Source organism: Limanda limanda, chromosome 1 (genome assembly GCF_963576545.1).
Source record: "Limanda limanda chromosome 1, fLimLim1.1, whole genome shotgun sequence".
NCBI lineage: Eukaryota > Metazoa > Chordata > Actinopteri > Pleuronectiformes > Pleuronectidae > Limanda > Limanda limanda.
The window spans coordinates 7,237,133-7,253,758 of NC_083636.1; the positions used below are offsets into that span (position 1 = coordinate 7,237,133).

The 16,626-nt window shown below is 45.0% G+C and overlaps 1 protein-coding gene across 4 annotated transcripts in view; it reads left to right on the forward strand.

Moving 5' to 3' along the window:
- The window catches only part of sbf1 (SET binding factor 1), a 52,861-nt gene extending 36,928 nt beyond the window's left edge, over positions 1–15,933 (forward strand). For all 4 annotated transcript variants that reach the window (XM_061068476.1, XM_061068483.1, XM_061068490.1 and 1 more), the window contains 29 exons: positions 421–519; positions 728–935; positions 1,517–1,629; positions 1,872–2,021; positions 2,977–3,045; positions 3,229–3,390; positions 3,595–3,860; positions 4,554–4,726; positions 4,844–4,917; positions 5,880–6,072; positions 6,167–6,294; positions 6,386–6,561; positions 7,294–7,430; positions 7,714–7,924; positions 8,031–8,227; positions 8,505–8,642; positions 8,747–8,842; positions 9,081–9,155; positions 9,688–9,860; positions 9,983–10,159; positions 10,287–10,388; positions 10,469–10,654; positions 11,638–11,764; positions 11,874–12,007; positions 12,167–12,511; positions 14,142–14,344; positions 14,448–14,535; positions 14,626–14,757; positions 15,101–15,933. In XM_061068476.1, coding sequence (XP_060924459.1) covers positions 421–519; positions 728–935; positions 1,517–1,629; positions 1,872–2,021; positions 2,977–3,045; positions 3,229–3,390; positions 3,595–3,860; positions 4,554–4,726; positions 4,844–4,917; positions 5,880–6,072; positions 6,167–6,294; positions 6,386–6,561; positions 7,294–7,430; positions 7,714–7,924; positions 8,031–8,227; positions 8,505–8,642; positions 8,747–8,842; positions 9,081–9,155; positions 9,688–9,860; positions 9,983–10,159; positions 10,287–10,388; positions 10,469–10,654; positions 11,638–11,764; positions 11,874–12,007; positions 12,167–12,511; positions 14,142–14,344; positions 14,448–14,535; positions 14,626–14,757; positions 15,101–15,199 — 4,431 coding nt within the window. In that variant the 3' untranslated portion in view covers positions 15,200–15,933. The remainder of the gene's footprint in view (positions 1–420; positions 520–727; positions 936–1,516; positions 1,630–1,871; positions 2,022–2,976; positions 3,046–3,228; positions 3,391–3,594; positions 3,861–4,553; positions 4,727–4,843; positions 4,918–5,879; positions 6,073–6,166; positions 6,295–6,385; positions 6,562–7,293; positions 7,431–7,713; positions 7,925–8,030; positions 8,228–8,504; positions 8,643–8,746; positions 8,843–9,080; positions 9,156–9,687; positions 9,861–9,982; positions 10,160–10,286; positions 10,389–10,468; positions 10,655–11,637; positions 11,765–11,873; positions 12,008–12,166; positions 12,512–14,141; positions 14,345–14,447; positions 14,536–14,625; positions 14,758–15,100) is intronic.
- Positions 15,934–16,626: the final 693 nt, after the last annotated feature.

Here is a 16,626-nt window from a genome sequence, read left to right on the forward strand (position 1 = left end):
GAGTCTGTTGGCACAATGTGCAGGAGAACTTCTGAATAATTTGTGGCTCACCGTCCCACCAACCATCATCTCATATTGTAACACGTCGTTTGTGAACCATGAAGACGATGTACAAGCATTTAGTTTTAACTGATATTCAGGTAAATCCTAAAATCTGAACAGAGGGAAAAGTATGAAGATCTGTAATATATATAAATATACAGTATTTTAAATAGATGTATATAAAAAACAATATAAAGAATGTCATTAAAAACTAAATAAAGTAATGTTTAAAACACATTGCATTAATTTACGGATATAAATGAGATTATTAGAAAAAGTTAGTCTGTGTCACTCTTAATCTGATGGGAATTCAATGTTTTTGCCCCAGATATAAACGATAAGGTGAAATTTAACGCTTACTTTCTCATGTTTTCACAGCTGGTAGCCAATGAGGTGGAGCGGATACGACAAGAGGAGACGTGTCCACACAAAGTCATGAACCACGTCAAGGAGCTCGCCGAGCAGCTCTTCAAAAACGTACTTAAACTTAGCATTGTTCTGGGTCCTCTGAGTCTTTTTCCTTTTTTCTCTCCCCGTCTTACTCACCCAATGTGACGAGACTAATCCCTATCTCTTCACTTGGTCCACCTTCTTCTTTGTTTTCCTTTATGTCACCAATACTCAAAATGTGCCCTCCTCTCTTCTGTTCCTTTAACAGTGATTCTCTGTGTTTTCCCTCTTCCAGGAGAATCCATACCCCGCAGTGGCAATGCGCAATATCCAGCGGCCGACAGAAAACAGACAGAATGAGCCACCGAATAAGCCTCTCTTTCCTGGGCTGGACGATGTTGCAGTGCAGCTCTTCATCGACCACGCTACTGCCAAACTAAAGAATGCCCCTCCCGTGGTCAAGGTGGAGATCAAGGCCATGGTGCCGTCCGGGCCCCCACTGGGTGAGCTGGGGAGGAGATTTGCGTGCCTGAAACTGTTTGTGTTGCTGTGTAAAATAGTATGGAAAATGATGGAGTGGTGTAGCTTTACATCAATGCATCTCACAAACTAGTTTACAACTTCCTTCAGACAATGCTGAGAGAATTGTGAACTGTGGTGTCAGAGCGGACTCTGCTGGAAAAATTGTATGATGACACCATTTCTAAATCGACCCAGAATATAGCACAACAGATACAAATATATCTCCCTTAGGTCAATTTATGATGTGCCAACCGCTATAATGACCAGACTATACATACAAATTATACTACTTTTAAGTCCTTAGAAATATGGTAACAAACTTTATTCAGTAAAAATGTGAAGAGAGGACAAAAGGATACAGTGATAAGACAAACAGATTTATTTTGTTGTAAGGTTGGGTTTGATAGTAAATATATGTAGTAATGTAGTAATCATCTGCCCTTGTACTTCAAACTTCCCGTGTAAACTTTACACTGAGACCATCTGTCTCACAGTGTGTGTTTCATGGGGTTTAGTTCAGTGCTGCAGTGATAAACAAGTGTCTGATCTCCCACCTCTGCAGGAGACACTGTGGATAGAAACGGAAGCGTGATGGCCAACAGCGCCCGCAGGCTGGAGGTGGTCAGGAACTGCATCACGTACATCTTTGAGAACAAGATGCTGGAGGCAAAGAAGGTGAGTGCGATGCGTCGCTGCTCAGTTTTCATACCAATGAATGAACTGCCACAAAATTCTGCTTACATATTTAAAAAAAAAAATTCTGAAATCTTATCTGTATTTCTCATTAATGATCCGGAAACAGACAATCCACTCTCCAGTGGTTGTACTGTCTTTTCCTCAAATACTTTTTTTTTAAATGTCTGTGTATATGTCCCAGATATTGTGTTGTGATTGTGTGTCATGTCTCCTCTGTTCAGCTGATGCCAGCTGTACTTCGGGCATTGAAGGGTCGGGCAGCCCGGATTTGTCTGACCCAGGAGCTCAATCAGCATGTCCTGCAGAACCGAGCTGTGCTGGATGACCAGCAGTTTGACTACATAGTCCGCATGTTGAACTGCACCTTACAGGTAAGCCTCGAAAGTGGTGGAACAGGGGAGCTGAATATTATAACAGTGCTGAAAATCAAGGGTTGTCCTTCATTTTGACAGATTCGATAATAGTTCACATGCTACATTGTCAATAACTAAATGTAAACCACTTGTAGCAGAGCCCTTAGTCCTGAACTGGAGCTGGTAATTCAAGTGTGGCAAGCAAGAGCCGTTTTAGCCTTTAGGAAAAAATAAAAATAGTCATGAGAAGTTGTTTCTCCAACGTAATGACAACCGCCTCTGCAACAGTCTCCTTTGGTATTCTTGATTATGTTCCAGCATGGGTCCGTTGTAAGTTTGTGAGAGAGAGAGAGGGTGAGAGTAGGGCAAAGAGGGGGTTCAGTGCATCAATGCATCAAAGAAGAAACAGCACAAAACACTATGTTATAGATCTTTTATGTCATTGAGAGAAGTGTAACAGAAATTGGGTTCATTATGAAACTGTGCAGACAAATTAGAACATGGCGCGCTGCCACAGTCTAGGTCATTAATGGAAAACACTGGGTCTCATTATGCTGCCTGTGCATTACAAATTTCACTTTGTATTTTCCTACAAAGACGGAGAGCTTAGATGCATTTAGCCAATTTATCTGGTTACTGTTTGATCATTGGTGTGATAACTCACAGGCTTTTTGATGCACCCGCAACAACTTGTTTCTTTCTTTTAATCGTAAAAATTACTTTTGTAAAATTCCAGCTGATATGAAATGATGCTAGAGGACAATTTAGCAGGTTGAACAAATATGCATCATGGTCTGTTCACATTACTTCTGTATAAAGTTAAATAATGGACAGAACATTAAGCACATGAAATGCAATGGATAGTTTAGATAATGAAATAATATATTTAAAATACTGTCCTGTTTTATGGCCCTCATCATGTGAGAGGTGCCTGCGGCCTGTTGTGATGTGCTGCTATTCTTTGTCTGTGCAGGACTGTTCACACATGGACGAACATGGCATCGCAGCTGCCCTGCTCCCATTGGTCACAGCCTTCTGCAGAGTAAGTTCATAACTAGCATCAACCAAAAAAGTAATCTCAGATCCACTAATTCAACTGTAATAGCCCAAAACCTCACATAGTCAGAACCTGTCCACATGGACTTTACAATTCAGTGAGTGAGAAGAGCTTTGGGTTAAATTGAGGTTGCTGGGATCGCCTTCATAATATTTCTCCTTTTAACAGAAACTCGGCGCAGGCATCACTCAGTTTGCCTACAGCTGTGTACAGGAGCACATGGTGTGGACCACCATGCAGTTCTGGGAGGCCATGTTCTACAGTGACGTCCAGAGCCACATCAGGGCTCTGTACCTGGAATCAGAGGATGGAGAGCAGCATAAGTCCCTGGTGAGTACTTACATGTCTATCTGATATCAAACTGCAGTGACCATAGAAAGGTGTTAATCCTGCTCATTATTTCAGTAAAATAAATGTTAGTCATTCATTTTTAGAAGACTCTTCTCACCACAGCTAATAGACGTGCAGCTTGTTCATGTCCGCTGTCTTCAGATGATTAGTCATTAATAGAACCTCCTTTTGTTTTGTTTTCAGGAGCAGCAGGACGGCTCGGGTAATGGCAGGGAAATCAGCGCCCTGGACCTGGCGTCGGAGCAGAACAGGCTGTGGCCAACACTTAGCAAGGAGATGCAGACGGAGCGAGTACAGAAGGAGGAGAGCACCGTGTTCAGCCAGGCCATCCACTACGCCAACAGGATGAGCTACCTGCTCCTGCCGCTGGACACCAGCAAGAACCGACTGCTGAGGAACACAGGCTTCGCAGACGTGGAGAGCGTCAGCAACAGCTACGTCACAAACAGGTATGGCGACTGTCGGCGTTCACCTGGGGGTCAGACTCACATTATGTAGGTGCAACAGTAATAAAACAATCATTGCAAAATGACAAATAGTGTAATAATAACTACACTAAAGTGTAACTTCTCTCCTAGCTCAGAGCCTCACTATTTACCCCACGTGTGTGTGAATTTGTTAGTTAATGTGATATTAAAACCAGCACTAATGTATCATCAAAAAAACTTTTAATTTAGTTTACAATTCAAACAGATTTAAGTGTAAAGTATCCCTTAAACTTATATTATTGATGCAATCATATTTGAACTGTCATTGTTCTAATAATAATTGATGGGCATTCGCCTGCTATACATTACTATCTCTGTCACTCTCTCTGTAACAGTTCACTGTGGCTTCCTCTTGTTCTCTGACATATTTCAAACTGATCCATTGTCAAGACATGACCTGAAAATTGCAGCAATATTTTTAATGCTAAGCTTATGTTGCCACAAACACTCAGTTCTTTATATTTCTGATTTGTTGATAATTACTCAACAGATGGTTATTTAATAGAAAATCTTTGTGATGACTTATTTAAGCTCTACTTGTGGCACCAGTGGGTGCTGATTTCATATGAAATGTTTTACAATTCATTAGCAAGGATTTAAATCCCAGCCACTGCCTTGTTTTCCCTTTCTAAAGCTGGTTGTTTTGTATTGTAGTATTGCGGGCAGCATGGCGGAGAGCTACGACACAGAGAGCGGCTTCGAAGACGCCGAGAGCTCAGACGTGGCCAACTCTGTGGTGCGCTTCATCAACCGCTTTGTCGACAAAGTGTGCAATGAGAGCGGCGTCACCAACGAGCACCTTAAGGCCCTCCACACCATGATACCAGGTACGGAAGCACCATGACATGCCACACTCTGGGATCTGGCTTCCTAGCATAGAGAGCATCACACAAAACTATCATCTGGATTCTAACATCTTCATCGTTCTGTCTTTGTCCCTGCAGATATTGTTCAGATGCACATTGAGACGTTGGACGCAGTCCACAGGGAGAGTAAGAGACTGCCTCCGATCCAAAAGGTAACCAATTCCTATTTTTACATGCCACTGGAGAAAGGCCACGCAGAACCCCAGCCTGCCCCGCCCACTCCCCTCTCCACCAATCCTTACAGCTCAGGCTCACAGTGCCACAGCAGGTACGTCTGTCTACCAGAGACAGAACCGTATGACTCACGGCACGCCTCACCAGTGCATGCGGGGTGATTGCTCCCCCTTGTTGTGCTGTTTGGTCTTTGAGCCTCAGTTGAGCTAAGCCTGGCTGCTGTAGCTCCCAGAGGTGCTGCAGACCTGGAGTGCCTTCAGTCTGAAGGGTGTGGTGTTCTCCAGAGGGGCTCGACTCCTCATGTTTTGTCATTTCACTAAAGACCTGTGACTGAACATGTAACCGCTCATCTTATTTCGTTGTGCCATTGTTAAGCAAAGTCAGCTCTGTTTGAAAATAAGAGTCCTTTCAATTCAGCTCTTGTCAAAAGAAATCTAGTTAAAGTTTTATAAGAAACAGACCGCATGAATAAAAACATCATCTGTCAATTCTTTGTTTGTGACATCATCTGTTCCAAGATCTCACCAGTCCAACTTGGCTGATGTTCTTATTATGCAACAGCGATACAGTCATTTCATCAGTTTTTCAATACGTAACTTCCCAAACACTGCTGGTAGTGGATTTTGAGTGCAGTGCTCATTCAAATATCTTAAGAAGATATTTGATTATATCAAATGTTACTAGAGTTCCTGCAGGATGTCACATTTACTCATGTTTCAGTTGAAAGTATGACAGTTTGAGTTACCACAGTTTCTATTGGCAACATGCCATTCCTTATATTATGTAGATAAATGATGGTGAAATATAATGCTAAAATCATGCAGGAAATTTTACACCAGTGCCAAAGCAGATTTTTCCACATTGACGTCTGTCTTCTTCCTGCTGTGACATCGTTAATAAGACTCCCTGTCGTCCTCTCTTTTGTGTTTTGTCTGTTCAGCCCAAGCTGCTGAGGCCGATTCTGTTGCCGGGTGAGGAGCTGGTGATGGAGGGAATGCGGGTCCACCTGATTCCCGACGGCCGCGAGGAGGCCACAGGGATGATGGGAGGTCCACCTCTGCTTCCTGCCGAGGGTGCCATCTTCCTCACCACCTACCGGCTCATCTTCAAGGGCACGCCTACAGACCCACTGGGTGAGACCTCTCACAGACACATCACACCGATAGATATGGGTCAGATCTACGAGTCCTCTAAACCCAGCTCTTTTTCTGCGTCTTCTCCCTGCAGTGGGTGAACAAGTGATCACTCGCTCGTTCCCCATCGCCTCTCTGACCAAGGAGAAGAGGATCTCAGTCACTATACCCATGGACCAGTTTGTCCAGGAGGGGCTGCAGCTACGCTCCTGCACCTTCCAGGTACTCATAAACAACAAGACCTGTTTATTTTGTATTCTCTGTGCATGCTTCTCTCTTCCCTGACTCCACTGTTCTCTGTGTACGACTGTAGCTAATGAAGATTGCGTTTGATGAAGAGGTTGCGTCAGACCTGGCGGAGGTTTTCAGGAAGCACATGCACAAGCTGCGGTATCCTCAGCACGTCCAGGGCACGTTTGCCTTCACTGTGGGTCAGAGTGGGAAAATGGTGGTGGAGCACAAGACCAAGGACAAGAACCAGTCGCTCAAGTAAGGAACCTGTGTAGAATGAATGAAGGCAGAAATTTGTTTGTGAAACTTGTTTTATTCAGGAGAAACTAAGGATGTTAGAACATTTAGTTTAGCTCCACAGAATTGTCAGCAGACAGAGCAGTAACAGACTGTTACATTATGCCGTACCTCTGACTCCATCACCTCCTGCAGGTCGGGCACAGAGCAGTCACTTCCTGTAGGGTTGCTTAGGTGATCCTTCACATCTGTAACATCAGTTTGAGTTACAGCTGGCTCCAGCTGGCAACCTCATATTTCCCTGTGAACCAAAGTCACTAATTAGCACCTCTCGCTCAAGAATTTGCCCCTTCATATTTCTCTAGGCCAAAGGTCATATGAGGTTACAGTATATTGTATGACCGAGGTGCTACAGCATTTCCCATCATGTATGTGTGGAGCTCTTTGAGACTTGATGGCACCAAATACCATCAATCACGTCTGAAAATATGAGGCTCTGAACTGGTACAGTTATGTTCCTGGAATATGGGCTATACAAATACAATTTGATTGATTGATATGTTTATTTGTGCACGCATCTGATTATGTAATGAGAGGAGCACTCAAGAACACTCAAATCAGCCTATTGTCAGCTGGACTTTCAGACGGCTTCAAATTTGAAAGACCCAGCAGGAAGTGGATGTGAGGCAACTTCCATTGAAACATGTTGTAAAAAACAATTAACTTCTCTTCCTCACTCTTTGTTTATTTCAGGACACTTTCCAAGAACCTGGTGAAAAGTGCCAAAAGGACCATAGGTCGGCAGTATGTGACCAGGAAGAAGTATTCTCCGCCCACCTGGGAGAACAGGAGCAGCTTCCAGTCAGAGCTGGATGAAGATGAAATCTCAGGTAAGCACAGTGTTTTCTATACTACAATGTTCAAAGCTATAGTGGATAGCTATACACACTACACACTACAAACAAATGATATTACAACTGCTTCCAGTGCACCCACTTTATATCACGCTCTATAAGTCAGAAAATGATCTGTTCTCTGTGACACATCAGTGAATTTACAAGAAACATACAGACATCTGGCAGAATATGTTTGAGAGTATGTTTTTTTATTTATTTATATTTCGTGATTTTGAAATGAGGGACATCCAGTGAGCTTTCCTGTGTGTCTCCACAGTCTCAGAGGATTTGGAACCGCAGAGCTCGCTCACCCTCTCCTCGACCATCCGCTCGTCCGACAGACAGACCATGAGCAACGTGGTGGAGCGAGCGTGTTGTCGCGACTACCAGCGCCTGGGTCTGGGAACGCTCAGCAACAGCCTGACACGTTCCAAGAACGAGCCCTTCAGGATTTCGACTGTTAACCGCATGTACACCGTCTGCAGGAGGTGAGAGAGTGCGCCATAGACGATGAAGGAGCAAGAGATTGTTAAAGTATATTTCACAGCATCTCCTTAGTGTTTAACACACAATACGTGTGTGTGTGTATCACAGCTACCCCGGCCTGCTGATAGTGCCTCAGAGTATCCCGGACACGACCATCCAGAGAATCTGCCGCTGCTATCGTCAGAACCGCTTCCCAGTGGTTTGCTGGAGGAATTCAAGAACCAAGGCCGTCCTGCTGCGCTCCGCAGGCCTCCACGCTAAGGGTGTGGCGGGCTTCTTCAAGTCCCCCAACACCCCCAGTACAGGTGAACAACAAAAAACTATTTAGGCATCTAGCTGATGCATGTAACCTATTATGTCCAGAACATGATGCTGACATGTTCCCTTATTTCTGAAGTTTTCAGTGTCCACGCATTTCCTCACTTGCAAAGTTCAGGAGTTCAGTGGTTATAAAGTGACACAAATGTCAAAAATGCACAGGATAAAGACACATGGCATGTACATGGCCTTGTCAAAAAAGTCTCTTTGCAGCTTATATGCCACTAAAATAGTATGTTCTTCATGTGTGTCGTCTCTCTGCAGCTCCCTCCCAGGTAGAGTCCACCAGTCTGGAGCAGGAGAAATACCTGCAGGCCATCATCAGCTCCATGCCTTCATACAGTGAGAACAGCGGCAGGAACACACTCAGCGGATTCACCTCCACACATATGAGCACATCAGGTGGGTGGATTGTCACACGGTTCACTTAGTGTCATCACCAGTATCCTGTAGTGTCTTAAACTGAAGTAACAGAGCTGGTGTGTTGTTTTCTGATGTAAACACAGACTCCTCAGATAAGCTGCGGCCGCCTAAGATCGGCGCTCTGATGAAACAGGTGATGGGAACCAAGGAGGATGTTCCTGGAACCTTCAGCAGAGGAGGTGAGACCCTCTTTTGTGCTTGTTGCCATCAGTCAGTTTGTCATGGTTCTAATTTCAAAATGAGTTGCGTGAATTATGTTTAAATCTGAAACCTGTCACTGAAACTGAGACTGGTCCAGGAGGATGATGAATGAGGCAGTCCATCCATCCATGAGTGTGAGCGTGTGTGTATGTGAAAAACCATCCTCCATTGTGTGGCTTTGTTGGTTAATGGGCCATCTCTGTCATTTGACCTCAGCTCTGGGTCAAAGGGCGAAAGTCATCTCCCTCTCTCAGCCCAAAGTGTCTGGCAAGGCCAGGAACCCTGCTAGAGGTATAGTAGGCTACCCCCCACTCCTTTCTAACCAATCAGATCTCTTTAACAGTAGCGTCAGTGTGTCTGCCATCATCCCCGGTAGTGTGCTGTCTTCTGCAGACTAATGGACTGTTGTGCCTGCTCTTGTTTGCCACAGAGCTGCTGTGTGTGGGTGTGTGTGTGCATGCAGCTCCTGGTGCTGCAGCAGCTCTATTGTCTGACGTTTGTCGTTTCCTGTTTGATTCTATTTCTCTGTTGAGTGTTAACAACAATCTGAGTGTCATCATAATGCAGCAGCTTGGTGTAGCAGACTGGACTGGGTAGCCGTCAATCACTTCTGCCTGTGTTTAGCAGCATGGCTGGTTAAGGCTTCGGATGTTCTACACATCTGTGTGTTTTAAAGGATAATTCCACCACTGAGGTCTAATAACATGGAATGATTCTTTCAAGCCCGTTTAACATGGTTATGACTTCTACACAAGGTTTGCTGATCAGTCATTTTCTGACCTTAGATTGAAAAGAACTTGAAGTAACTGTGTGTGAATTGCAGGTAAATGGGGCAGTATCCGAGGCAGCGGGCGTCTAAGTGCCTATAACCCAGACGTGGGGACGCGTCTGGCTGGGAAAGAGTCTCTGCAGGCCAATGGAGGCCCAAGCGAAGCGTTGTTCCTCCGCCAGCAGAAGGCCTACCTCTACATCATCGGAGACAAGGCCCAGCTCAAGGTGATGAAGGACACAGTAGTAGAACGGAGTGTGTTCCTTCTAGTGCAGAGTTTGTAAACCCTCACATGTAAAGGGCCTAAAGAATTGAACACTTTGGATTAACTGACTGCTGTCTTGCTCAGGGAGGGAAGCAGGACTCATTCCAGCAGTGGGAGGTGGTTCCCATCGAGGTGTGTGACGTGCGGCAGGTGAAGAACAGCTTTAAGAAGTTGATGAAGGCCTGCGTGCCGAGCTCCCTGACCTCTGACCCCAACATGAGCTTCCTGCGGTGCCTTGAGGAGTCCGAGTGGATGGCTCTGGTCAGTGCTCAATGGTTTTCATCCATCATTTTGTGTTTGTGTGTGTGTGTGTTCAGGATGGGGAAATGGCTTATTGTGTGACCCTGTAGGTTATGTGTTCTGACAGTGTGTGTCTTTGTGTGTCCAGTTACACAGGGTGCTGCAGGTGTCCGTCCTCGTGGTGGAACTCCTGGATTCGGGCTCATCGGTCATGGTCAGCCTGGAGGACGGCTGGGACGTAACCACACAGGTTTGACCGACACCATGAAACGTTTCTGCTGAGAACTGTTCTCCGAGTGGAGCTTAGTGTGACGTGCTGTCTGTCTGCAGGTGGTGTCCCTGGTGCAGCTGCTGTCCGATCCCTACTACAGAACCTTTGACGGCTTCCGGCTGCTGGTGGAGAAGGAGTGGCTCTCGTTCGGCCACAAGTTCAGCCAGCGTGGAGCTCAGACGCTGAGCAGCCAGAGCAGCGGCTTCACTCCCGTGTTCCTGCAGTTCCTGGACTGCGTGCACCAGGTGGGTCCACGGAGATGCACGTTTATTATTCAACCTGCAGTGTTGTGATACAAGTGAAGATCAGAATCAGGTTGAAAATAACAGTTTATTTAAATTCAGGAATTTCTAGAAATGTCAGATGCTTTAATTTGCCGAGAAATTTGTGCTCAACAAGAATCCTGCACAGTGACAAGAGACACTTTGTCCAGAGCCAAATGTAAAAGGAATTCAGTTCTCCTCCCTCTTGCTATATGTAGAGATGAATATAATCATTTATAACGTTGTCTGTGTGTTTACCTGTAAGTCTGACTTTATTTCCTGTTTTGCTGAGGTGTGACGTAGATTCTGTCGTTTTTATCACACGCAGGATGTGTTGTTTCAGGGATCTGACTATTCTCAAACTGTTCCTTCTGTTCCTACAGATGGATCTGTCCTAGTGGTTTCCTCAGTCTATTTCCTCTGTGCTTTATGACAATAGCACCTTTCTGAGCAGAAAGTACACACTAATAACAACTTGACATCTGCACTTAACATGTGTTCTATGAATATGTTTATTTTAGTTCACATACAAACTTTCAAGTACTAAAGCTGGCATTTAGTAGAACAAATCGTAAACTATAATGGCACCCAGTAGAGCTGATACCTCTGCCAAAGCCAAACAGTCCCCTTGAGAAACCACATTTAAATTCCCTAGAACTCGAAACTAAAATCTGTAATCAAGATGCATGAATTATTCTTTGACACTGCAAAATTAAAACGTTAAAGAAGGTAGGAAAAAAACGTATTCTCTTCCGCATAATTTAATGGAAATCGGTTGATTCGTTTATGCGTTATCCTGCAAAAGGACAGACTGACAAACAAAATGAAAACAAAACCTCCTTGGCGAAGTTAATAATTAATGTGCAGTAGATGAACTGATTCAGGGTTAATCCAACAAACCTGAAGATAAAAGTGAACTGTTTTAAAATGTAATCCTGAGTGATTCTCTGCCCCTCCCCCCTCAGATCCACCTCCAGTTCCCCATGGAGTTTGAGTTCAGTCAGTACTACCTGAAGTTCTTGGCCTACCACTACGTGTCCAACCGCTTCCGCACCTTCCTGCTCGACTCAGACTACGAGCGCATCGAGCTGGGTAACCACATTACTGAGCCTAAGGGCTGTCGACCTGAAAAGCTGCTGTTCTGCATAAAAGAGTCTTAGAAACAGTTTGAGTTGCCGTGTGTGTGTGTGTGTTTGCGCAGGAGTCCTTTATGAGGAGAAGGGTGGAGAGAGGAGAAGCCCTCAGGTGTGTAAATCTGTGTGGGACTACATCGACAGACTCAACAAGAAAACACCCGTCTTCTTCAACTACATGTTCTGTCCTGAGGACGACGAGGTGAGTCCCTGCAAAGACACACAGCAGCTGAGAGACAGAGACACTTTCTCATGTCTCGAATGAAGGCAACAGTCTGCAGCAGTTGAAAGAACAGACATTCTGAATGATCACTGAAGCATTAAAGCAACAAAGCAGACTCACAGTAACTGTTCGCTGCAGGTTCTGCGGCCGTACACCTTCATCTCCAACCTGAAGGTGTGGGACTTCTACATGGAGGAGACCCTGTCGGAGGGGCCGTCCTACGACTGGGAGGCGAGGATCCGGCAGGAGCGCGTGGCAGAGGAGACGCCGGAGAAGCCCGACACCAGCGGGCCCAAGTCGCAGCGGCACATCGTGTGGCCGTGTTACGACGGCCTGAGCAAGGTGGTGCCCGACGCCATCACCAAGCTGCTGCAGGACATGCAGAGTCTGGAGGCGGAGCTCGGTCAAACGTCAGATAAGTGGAAGGACACGTGGGATAAAATCAAGACCACACAGAGGGCGGAGACCAAACTGGAGAGCAAGGTAACACTGGCTCCATTTTACTCAGCTAAACATTTTTTTTGTGTTGTTACGGAACCACAGTTAATACAAAGTTAATACAGCCTGTTGGAAAAATCTCCTCACTAATCAGAAGGTAGGCGGTGAATGTAAAACTGAAGTCTTGGATTTCAGAGTTGACAAGATGTCACTTAATGACAAATGTTGTAGTGTGTCAGTATTTCAAATTTACCTCCGAAGACTTTAGCTGTCGCTACATGATAATTCATCAGTATCGAGCATGAGAGACTGACAGATTTATCAGGTGACTAATATAATTGTGCGATATGAGCCATTCACTGACATCTCTTATCGTTGTTTGTGTTTGCTGATTTGAAAACTTTTATTTTACGGGATAAGCAACGCAATGAAGATGCACATTGTAATAGTTTTTTACGTTCATTTTCGGCTGCGGTTGTGTTTTTCTTTTTTATTAATAGTTAAGTTTATGTTTAAACCTTAAAATATGAAGCCTCAATTCAATTTCTTTGTTGTGAGGTTTTGATAATGAGATCTTGAAATCAAACAAACATACATTTTTCTAAGTGCGTTATATTGAAGTATATATTGAATACAGTTACTTTCACTATTTTACAGGGATGTTACAATAAATGTCAAATCATTGATATTGTTTCTGCTATTATAATTTTTATTAATCTAATTAAAAGTAAAATATACACAGCTGGCCAACTCAGCGGCAGTTCATGATTTTCAGTTGTCGCTTCTTTAAACTCTGTGTAGCTTAGTTCAGTCTGATAAACACTAAGTAAAGCAGCTCTGCTCCAGTCAGACTCTACAGATCTGTTTTCAGTATCTGTGGATCAAGGACAAAACCAAAGTGAAATGACCTGTTAACAGATATATTACTGTTTAGTACCTAACTCTGAACTGTCATTCAGTGAACACTGAAATATTCAGGATGTTCCCTAAAATCAAGTGGCTGCTGCTTTACAGGTTAATCTGAATGAAAAGATGAAGATAATTAGCAGTTCATGTTATGTACTGACATCTTGTGGTGATGAGGTAGAATGCAGCTAAGGTCTGAAATGGTAAATGGACTCTAGTTCTACACATACATTCATACACTGCTTACTATGTGCAGCAATAATTTCAGTTTACTTGCCCAAGGACACTTTGGAATGCAGAGGGGATCGAACCACTGACCTTCTGGTGAGCGGATAACACACTCTACCTCCTGAGCCACAGCTGCCTCAGAATATCCCCATACTGTAGTTTTATTCAACAGCTGTGCCTCAGGAATTGGAGGGGGTGGTCCACTTATAAAAACGTTGGTGGTCCGATCCCCCTCTCCTCCATTCCCATGCCCATGGGGGCAAGACACTGAACAATAAATTGCTCCTTTAAAGAGATTTGAGTTGTCATCAAGACTAGAAAAGTTCTATATTAACACAAGCATTTAGTGACTGTTTTTAAATTGAAGTCATTGGTTTGTTTTTATTCACTTTCTCTAGTAAGTGAGCTGAAGTTTGCTCAGACAGGTTGAATGAACAGCGAACGTTGTGGCTGCTTCTGCTATCCAACAAGAGACCAGGTTCTCTTCGGTGAGGCTCTGAAAACTCCCGACTCACCCTCCTGTCCTCCCTCCTCTCCGCAGCCGTCGTTCTCCAGCTCCCTGCTCATGTCGTCCAACCTGAGCCACCAGCGGCGTTCTCAGGGCGTCTACCTGCAGGAGAGCGCGGGCTCTTCCATCAACCTGGCCATGGACTGCGAGGCCAGCGCCACCTCCACGCCTGTCGCCGGTCGGCCGAGCACCAGCACCCTCTACAGCCAGTTCCAGAGCACGGAGAGCGAGAACAGGTCTGTAGCCACCACCACTGACACGGAGTGAGATTTGTAGAGATGTCGAGTACATTCGTAAAAATGTCCAATGTCTTTTTATTCCCTCCCCTTTTCCCATCAGGAGTTATGAAGGCATTTTGTTCAAGAAAGGGGCATTATTGAAACCATGGAAACCACGGTGGTTCGTCCTGGACAAGACTAAACATCAGGTGAGAGGACTTGAAAATACATACATGAGAAAAGTTTGGAGCTTTGATTTGTCTGCACCTCTGTGTCTAACAACGCGTCTCTGTCCTCAGCTGAGATACTACGAGAGCAGGCAGGACAAGGAGTGCAAAGGCGTGATCGAGCTGGCGGAGGTGGAGTCTGTCATTCCCGGGACCCCCACCATGGGGGCGCCGAAAAACATCGACGAGAAGGCCTTCTTCGATGTGAGTCACCTTCACTGTTCACCTCATGTCAGAAGAATGAGTAGAGGAAAAAAAAAAACAACTTCTCCTTCATGTTTGGGAGGGTGAGGGGTATTAAGCTGCAACGTGAAACTTCACCACTAGATGTCACTAAATTCTACACACTGAACCTTTAAAGGGAGAGAAAGAAAGATCCTGGATGTACCCCTTGACACCAAAACATCCCTGACCCAAGTTTTGTGGAAATCTCTTAAATAGTTTTTTTGCGTGATCTTGCTCACAAACACATGAACAGGGGGGGGGAAATGTAAACTGATTGACGGAGATAATGTTTTCATTATTTTTGTTTGTTCTTGTTTTTCAGATCAAGACGACCAAACGAGTGTATAACTTCTGTGCCCAGGACAGCCTGAACGCACAGCTGTGGATGGACAGTGTTCAGAGTTGCTTGTCGGACGCCTAGAGCAGAGGCTGGACTCTTAAACCGAGCGACGCACCCGGGGAACGAATGAGCAGCGCTGCGGCGCCCGGCGGACGATCCCAGTGAAACAGGGGAGGGGGGGGGGGAAGGGGCCTTTCACCACTTAAGCTCTGTTCTGTTCGCTGGTGTTGAACTAATAACCTCGCGTCACAACGTTTCAGTGTTTTTGTTATAAAAAAAAAAATATAAGAAAAATGAAAAAAAACAAACATAAAACAACCCAGAAGAACCACTTGCTGTCGTCTCACCGAGCAGCTGCAGCCTCGCACCCCCCCGACCGTCTGACCACTATGTGCGCTGGATGTCTCTGTGCACAAAAAACACATATTCAAGCACGTTGTTGCATTTTCCGTGAGGCGGCCCCGCAGCTTGGAGCAGCATGATGATGTTTCCAGACCCTCCACCTTTAAACCACCACCTCTCCCTCCTACTAACCCTGCGCACCCTTTAAAAACACTCCGGGGGGGGGAATGACGGAGCAGCAGCAGCAGCAGCGGCGGCGGCGGTGGTGGTCGCCCATCACACGACCGGTGAGACCGCTCAGGAGAAGTGTGGAAGATTGACTGACGGGTTGACGGACCAAAAAGAACCCAGAGGAACAAACGCTCTTTTCTTCCGGTCCTCAGAGGCCTGTGCTCTCTCTCTCTCTCTCTCGGCCTCGCACTGCCTGATGTAGCCGATGTATTTACAAGTCCTAGAGAAGTGGACTGTGTCGACGCAGCTGCACAGGGTGGGGGGGGTGGGGGGGGAAAAGGAGGACACCTCAACGGATCATGAAGGATTTTCCTTTTTTTTTCTTTTCTTAATTTTTTCTTTTCTAAAATCCCAAATTTGTACCGGAGCGACGTGGATGCTCGTCCTCGGCACACGCCGGTGACGTTATACTGTGAAAGCCATGAATCAGTCGGAGAGAACAAAACCAGTGGAGCCAGCGGGAGATTAGAATCAGTCAGGTATCGGGTCGGTGAACTTTTCACTCAGAGTGTTTACAAAATCAACTTCCCATCACTCAGCTCTGCTCTTCACTCGTTTTCCCTTTTTTCTTCTTTTCGTCGATCACTAACAACATTCAGATTTTTAAGGGATGCAGAAGGAAACATTTATTTTGAAGTGATGTCTTTAAATGTGAGCGGGATCTGGAAGGAACTTAAGAACAGAGTGATATTATGGGATGCTCCACAGAGTTATGACAGATTTTGAAGATGGACACTGACTGTCCTTTTCTGAGAGGATGTTTGTTACAGGGAAATGGTGGAATTTTTTAAACCCGAGTCTTATTCTCATTATTTTGAAATGCTAAATGCTAACAGTTTGCAGATGTTTGAAAACGTCACAGCAAACAACAAAGTATTTTATAGTGACATTAAATACATTTTTATTAAAAAGCAGAAATCATTTCAAACACTGTC